Source organism: Tupaia chinensis, unplaced genomic scaffold (assembly GCF_000334495.1).
Source record: "Tupaia chinensis unplaced genomic scaffold, TupChi_1.0 Scaffold145814_1, whole genome shotgun sequence".
Classification (NCBI taxonomy): Eukaryota; Metazoa; Chordata; class Mammalia; order Scandentia; family Tupaiidae; genus Tupaia; species Tupaia belangeri.
Genome location: NW_006205672.1, coordinates 593,658 through 601,739, shown reverse-complemented (window position 1 = coordinate 601,739; position 8,082 = coordinate 593,658). Strand labels below are relative to the sequence as shown.

At 42.7% G+C, this 8,082-nt stretch overlaps 1 protein-coding gene across 1 annotated transcript in view; it reads left to right on the top strand.

Moving 5' to 3' along the window:
• The window catches only part of SNX27 (sorting nexin 27), a gene marked incomplete at its 5' end in the record, with an annotated part of 91,132 nt that overhangs the window by 64,805 nt on the left and 18,245 nt on the right, over positions 1 to 8,082 (top strand). The window contains 1 exon segment of the mRNA XM_006168511.3: positions 4,842 to 4,931. Coding sequence (XP_006168573.2) covers positions 4,842 to 4,931 — 90 coding nt within the window.

Here is an 8,082-nt window from a genome sequence, read left to right as displayed (position 1 = left end):
AAGAGAGGGGCCCCGAGGGGGGGGGGGGGGGGGCAAGCCCCCCCTTCCCATGGAAATGATCACACCCCAATCCCTTCTCCTCCATTTCTCCTTCCTTTCAAGATTTTGGGCATGCATACACATACCCTGCTTAGTTTTCAAACCACTGGAGCTGGCCATGTGGTATCCCACTCATGTAACCATGAGACCACAGACTAGCCCATTATTCTGATTTTTTTTTTTAACTTACTAGCGGGTGTGTGTACTTGCCCGAGAGAGAGTGAAAGGGAAAGTAGGAAAGGTGGAAAGCACCCTCCTAGTGGGGGCAGTCATGCCACAATCCCTTCTCTATTCTCCTCTTGGGATTTTGAGCATGCATGCATGTGTGCCCAGTGTTTTTTTCAAGCTGCTGGGTTGGGGACTCTTAACTGTATAGTCAGCCATGTGGGATCCAGTGCCTTAACCACCATGCCATCAACTGGCCCCTTCATTTTTTATTGAGAGGTTGTGGGAAGGGGTATTAGGAGTGTTTGGGTGGTATAGAGAGCTAAAACCTAATATTTTGTTGTTGTTTTACTACTGGGCATGTGTATTCACCAGAGAGAAACAGAGAGAAAAGGTGAGAAATCAACCACCTGCCCACACTCCCCTGGGCAGGGAATGACTACTCCACAATTCCTTCTCTTCCAGTCTCCCCTTGGGATTTTGGGCACACACACACGTGCCCAGTGTGATTTTCAAGCCACTGGGTCTGGGACTCAGATCATGTGGCCGGCCATGTGGGATCCAGCACTTTAACCTCCACACCACCTACTGCCCCCAAACCTAGTATTTTTAACACAAAAAATCAGTAGTGTCTAAAATTGGTAAGTCATGAATTACAGTATAAGCATTACATTTAGGATCAAGGAAGGAATATTAGAAGAAACTGCTTAAGGGTAGTTGCCTTGAGGCTAGCAGGTGGTCTTGTCATTAAGGTGCTGTACCCCACATGGCTGATAGCAGTTCAAGTCCCAGACCTGGTGGTTTACTTTCTCACTTTCCTTCTCTCGCTCTCTCTGTCTTTCTGGTGAGCATGTGTGTCCTATAGCAAATTAAATAGTAATTAATTAAAAACAAATAGTTGCCTTTGTAGAATGAGGCATTGGGATCAGAAACTATTTTTATTTTATTTTTAAAAGAATTATTCTATTTAACTTTTATTATTATTATTTTCCAGTTTGATCAGAGAGAGACTGAGAGAAAGAGAGAGGGAAACTGAGAAAGCAAGCCAGACTGAGAAAAAGAGAGAGGGAAACTGAGAAAGCAAGCCACCAGGTCTGGGACTTGAACCGCAGTCGGCCATGTGGGAGTCCAGTGCCTTTAACCACCACACCACCTGCCGACCCCTATTTTTATTTTATTTTAGTGCTTTTTTTTGAGAGGTTTTTGCTATAGGGCACAATGTGTTTGCCAAAAAGACAGAGACAGAGAGACAGAAAGCGAGAAATCACCCCCCGGGGGGATGGCCACACTGCAATCCATTCTCCTCTCGGGATCTTGGGCACGCACACATGCGCCCAGCGTGAGTTTAAGCCACCAGGTTCAGGACTCAAACTGCGGATGATTACATGGGAGTCTGGAAACATAGTCATTACACCTACTGCTGGTCCCAGTGCTATTTTTTTAGTACTGTCTTTTACTTTAATAAAATTTGTCTTTAACTAAGAAAGAAAGGAATCAGATGTGATATTTATGTTTTACACTCAGGGCTGATGGAACGATATAACCTTGATTAGAAATGAAAGGAGGGAGGACATTTTTACTGCCCCATGTGAAAAAGAGTTCAGTTAGAGTTGCTGCAGTAGATAATCCCCCCCCCCTTCTGGGGAAGTGTTCATCAAATATTTAAGTAGTATTATGAGTCAGACATGTTCTAGGTATTGGGGATATGAACAAAACAGAAATCAGTATTTTTTATTTTTTAGTCATCAGAGAACGAATTGTCAAAGCTTTTCTGCAGCTAAATATTACAACACCTAAGTTGCCTGGGAACCTGGAGAGACCAGCCCTTGTTTACCTCCCCTCTTTACTTCTCTAGCTCCTCAGGAATTGGTTGAAACTTGGCCTGGGGCGGCAGGTCTTTTGGCGGTCAAGTGTTCAGTTTTTAGGTGGTTGTGTGGCAGTGTTGAGCATTCATTCCCTGTGTGAGCCCTCGTTTGTATGGCCAGGACTGGGGAGAGACAGGAGAATCTTTCCACTGGGCAGTCCCAGGCAGGACGTCAGTACTCGTGTGCTTCTTAAAGAACTGAGCAGCTTCGTGATCCCAGTAGCAGTGATGCCAAGGACCGTTTGTAGATACCTAACTCCCAGCCTCTGTTTTCTCATTTTGTTATGCAAATATGAGGTATTGTTCGTGTTGTACAGACTGAGAGGGTTTAAGTGACTTACTCAAGTGCACAGTGGTAAGTGACAGAGCTAGCAGTTGAACTCTTTTTTTTTTTTTTTTTTTTTTTTAGAGAGATTTTTTTGCTATAAGTCGTGTGCACTTGCAGGAGACACAGAGAGAGACAGAGAGACAGAAAGTGAGAAATCATCCCCCGGGGGGATGGCCACTCCGCAATCCCTTCTCCTCCATTCTCCTCTCGGGATCTTGGGCACACATGCACAGGGGCCCAGCATGAGTTTCAAGCTATGGGGTCTGGGACTTGAATGCTGTTTGACCATGTGGGAGTCCAGTGCCTTAGCTACTACTCCACCTGCAGGTCCTTCATTTTTTTTTTAAGTTTATGTATTCCATGAGTGAGAGAGACAGACACAGCACCTCTGACTGGCACTGCAGCCCACCCAGAGCTTCAGCAGGCCGGGGTCATGGTTGTGTGAGTACCAGGGGTACGCCAGAGGACTCCAGTCTACACTGCAGACTTCCCACATGCCCCAGCCTCACGGAGCATTCTGCTTTATGGCTGCTCCACCTTCAGGCTCTCTGAGCTCATCTCTTGACTTGAGCCCTGAACTCATCTTTGTTTCCCAACTATTATTCCTTAAAAGAGTATGGGAGGGGCCAGCAGGTGGCGTGGTGGTGAAGGCACTAGGTTCCCACATGGCCAACCACAGTTCTAATCTTGGACCTGGTGACTTGCTTTCTCACTTTCTTACTTTCCCTTTCTCTCTCTCCTGTCAAATTGAAAAATAAATAATATCGAATAAAATTAAATAAATAATTTTTAAAAAGAAAAGAGTATGGGAAATGATTTCTACCTTAAATACCACAACAGTGTGATCTCCTTTATTTCATTCTCTCCTCAGCTTAATTTATTTTGCACTCAGACTTGAATCAATCTTTCTGTAAAAAATAATAATAATATTTTAGCTCCTTACTGAGTATTTCTTTACTTCTAAATTCCTGTGCCTGCTTTTTAGGTCCTTCATAATCTATTGTTAACCTAAGGATATGGAGGGGGATGATAATCCAGCATTATCTTTCATTGTCCCCGACATGTCCCCTTCATTCTAATTAGGCAGTTCTGTTTCCTGATAAAAACTCAAAGCCATTTCTTTTTTATATATATATAAGAATTATTCACCCTATTTATTTATTATTTTTATTTATTTAATTTTTTTTCCACATGAGTTTTGCCAGAGAAAGACACAGAGACAGAGGGAGAGCAAGGAAGCCAGTCACCAGGTTTAGGACTCGAACTGCAGTTGGCCATGTGAGAATTCTAGCGCCTAACCACCACGCCACCCGCTGGTCCCCTCAAACCCATATCTATCTCTTGACTTGAGCTCAGAGTTTTTCTTACTCAGTCAATCTTTTGGAGACCCACCCAAGGCTTCCTTGATAATGCCAATTAGCAATAAGCTCTCCTGACTGCATGTGTCACTCACCATCTCCTGGACACTCGCTACCTCATCGCCACCTTTAGCGCAGTACCATATCCTGACTCAGTGCTCTCTGATAGGTTTCACAAGGATCAGCAGACCAAAATTTTAGAACTTTTTTTTTTTTTAAAGAGAGCACATCCATGCGCATGAGAAGGAGAGAAAGAGAAAGCACCTTTAACAGGGTCTTGTTATATCACGATAGTCTTTCTCCAGCCACCAACTCATCATGATTTTGGGCACAGGCCCATTGTGTCCCAGGCTCACCAGGCAGGGGATTTGAACTGCAGTTCAGTATGCTACTGACTGTGCCACTAGGCTGGACCCAGACTGTCTTTATTCCAATAAATACACCCACATGGCAGAATTCAAGGTGATGATAGTCCAAGTGGATAGGAGTCTTCTGAAAATGTGTTTCTGTCTGTTTATTTATTTACTTATCTTTTTAGGTTTTTGCCACAGGGTATATGCACTCACCAGAGAGAGACAGAGAGTGGGAAAGGGAGAAATCACCCCCCAGGGGGATGACCATGCCGTAGTCCATTCCCCTCCATTCTCCTCTCGGGATTTGGGGCTCGCATGCACATGCACCTGGCATGATTTTCAAGCTGCTGAGTCCAGGACTGGAACTGTGATTAGCCATGTGGGGATGTAGCACCTTCACCACCATACCATCTGCTGGCCCTGTGTGTCTATTTTTATCAAGAGTGTTCTTGGGGGCTGGCCTCATGGTACAGTGGAGAGAGCCAGAGTCTTACATGTTCAACCCATGTGGTTTGAATCCCAGCCCTGGCAGCTATAAACCACGCCGGGCATGTGAGCCTATGTGCCTAGAATCCTGGTGGGAAGGCTGAATGGAAGGAAGGGAACTGTGACAGGCACAAGTCTCCCCCCCCCCAGGGGGCGCTTTCTCTCTCTCTTTCTTTCTCCCTCTTGCTTGCGTGTACTCGATAATGACTTCTCAGTCCTTTCTTCCCTGCCTTTTGTTTTGTTTACAGGCTGTGGATGATGTGAAGAAAGGTTACATCAAAGCAGAGGAAAAGTCTTACCAATTACAGAAGCTATATGAACAAAGGAAAATGGTCATGGTAAGTTTATATTCCTCTCATTACCTTCTTACCTCTTATACCTGTTCCAGTCATTTTTTCAAAAGGTGTTGCAACTTGGTCAGTGACTTAACTAATATAAATAAAGGAGAGGGCCAGCAGGGGGCATGGTGGTTAAGGCACTGGATCCTACATGGCTGACTCTATGGTTCGAGTCCCAGACAAGTAGCTTGAAAAACATGCTAGATGCCTGTGTGCCCAAAGTTCCAAGAGGAGAATGGAAGAGAAGGGGTTGCAGTGTGGCCATCCTCCCTGGGGGATGATTTTCGTTTCTTCCTCTCTCTCTTTGGCAAGTGAATGCTCCCTATGGCAAAAATACTGGGGGGAGGGGGGAGGAGAGGCAGAGAGAGAGAATCGACATTGGTGCAAAGTCCATTGTATTCCTCCATTTGACACACAAAGAGCGTGGATTACTATAGATAAGTATATAATTTTATTCATAATAATTAACAGTATTCGGGATTAGCAGTTAGCGTAATGGTTATGTCGCTGAACTCCCATGTAGTCGGCCGCAGTTCGAGTCCCAGACCTAGTAGCTTAACCTCACGCCGGCATGTGTGCATGCGTGCCCAAGATCCAGAGAGGAGAAGGGAGGAGAAGGGATTGCGGCATGGCCATCCCCCCTGGGGGAGTGATTTCTCGCTTTCTGTTTCTCTGTGTGTCTCTGTCTTTCTGGCCGAGTGCACACGCCCTATAGCAAAAACCTCTCCAAAAAAAAAAAACAAAACAGTATTCTTTTTGATTAAGAAGGACTAAAACAAAAGATGTACAAAGCATTACAATATTGGTAAAGATTGTGTAAGAACCAACATTCAGATTTTTAACATTAGAAATTGTTTTAGTTGTGATTTAGCTGTAGCAAAATAATTTGTTTCTACAAATTCCATTTCTGTGGTTGCTTAAACATTTGTAGTCTATAGTACCTTTGGTTAGTTTGATATCCTGGAGCTGTATTGTTTGATTTGATAGCTACTAGCCTCCTGTGGCTATTTAAATTTAAATTAATTTAAATGAAATAAAGTCTGAAAGTCAGTTCTTCAGTTGCCCCAGCTGCATTGCAAGTGCTGAGCAGCCGTGTGTGGTGTGTGGCCGCAGCTACCGTGCTGGACACAAAGGTATAAGAACGTGTCATCTTTCACAGAGTATTCCTTGAATATTTTGAAATTAGTTTTCAATCTGTATTTGCCATACATGCACAGCAGATTCAAAAATGAATGTTTTAGAATTAATTTTCAATTTGCCCCTGCCATAAATACATGGCAGATGTACAAATTTAAATAAAGAACATTTACAAAAATCTCCATTCATGTTATAGTATTTTTAAATTTCTCTCTTGGCATAGTCTCATGTAATTGAAATTTTTCCAATTATGATTTTTTAAAATTTCATACAATGTAGTAATTGTACTGGTATTGAGTCTGATAGGTCAGCTTGAATTTTACCTTCTGTGTACTTTTTGTAAGGAAGTGATCATCTATCTAAATGGACCAGATTGGAATAAGAATGCAAACAAGTCAGCCATTGAACTTAGGTGATCTTTATCTAGTTAGTGTAGTTAATAAGTCATGACACTTTTTACATAGAAAAATACGTCATGTCTTTCCCGACAACCTAATATTTTATCACTCACATGACAAGTCATAAATCTGGGGCCAGCAGGTGGTGTGGTGGTTAAGATGTTGGACTCCCACATGGCCAACCGTGGTTCAAGTCCCAGCCCTGGTGGCTTGCTTTTTCCCTCCCCTTTCCCCCCCCCTCTCTCTCTGGTCAAACTGAATAATAATAATAATAAATAAAATTAAATAATTATTTTCTTTAAAAGTTATAAATCTCTTTTCTGAAGAATTATTTTATTTAACTTTATTAATTAATTTATTTATTTTAATTTGACCTGAAAGCGACAGAGAGTGAAAGAGGGAAAGTGAGAAAGCAAGCCTCCAAGTCCAGGACTTTAATTGTGGTTGACTATGTGGGATTCCAATGCCCTTAAGCACTATGCCACCTGCTGGCCCCAAAAGTAATAAATCTCTTTGCTGTAGAAAATTGTCAACTATCAGGGAGCCATCTTACCAATATTCTGCATATCAGCAAGCTTAAAATAAAAATTTAAAAAATCTTAAATGTAGTTAAGTGTAGGCAAAATTTTGGCTAAGGGAATTTTACTGTATGTGAGATGGGATTTTTTTTTTTTTTTTAAGGTTTTTGCTATAGGGCACGTGCACTCCCTGGGGAGAGACAGAAACAGAAAGAAAGGGAAAGTGAGAAATCACCCCCAATGGGGGGTGGCCACACTATAGTCCCTTCTCCTCCATTCTCCTCTTCGGATTTTGAGGACACACGCTCCTGCACCTGGCGAGTTTAGTCAGGCTGCCAGGTCCACAACTCTGAATTGGAATTGGCCATGTGGGATCTAGCATCTCAACTACCATACCACTTGCTGGCCTGTGAGATGGGATTTTAAAATGCCAACTTTCACTTGTTTAATATGATGATATTGCTTACCGTACTTTAATCATAATTCTGACCAATATACTTGCATCTTTTTTGAGAAAAGGGCCAAATATGAAAGAGTGGAAGAGCTAACAAATCAGGATAATTTTATAAAGGTTTCTTTTAAGGTTTTTGCTATAGGGTGCATGCACTCGCCAGAAAGACAGAGAGACAGAAAGCAAGAAATCACTCCCCAGGGAGTATGGCCACGCCATAATCCCTCCTCCCCTCTGAATCTTTGGCGCGCACACACACACACACACACACACACACACACACACGTCCAGCGTGAGTTTAAGCCACCGGGTCTGCCGTTATGCTAACTGCTGGTCCCAAGGATTTCTGATAATACCAGTGAGGACTATATATCTTTTCTGCCATTAACTAGAGGAACTAAATTTGGCTGATAGGCCTGTAGTTAGGCCAAATCACTACATTTAGTGGCCAGATTACTGTGAGATGTGCAGTAATTCAACAAACTTCTCAGTTTTCATTTCATTTCTGTAAAATGGGGATGTTCAGATTGTCAGCTATCATGTAGAATCTTTTTTTTTCTTTTTTTGGAGAGGGTTTTTTTTTTTTGCTATAGGGCACATGCGCTCGCCAGACAGAGAGAGACAGAGAGATAGAAAGCGAGAAATCA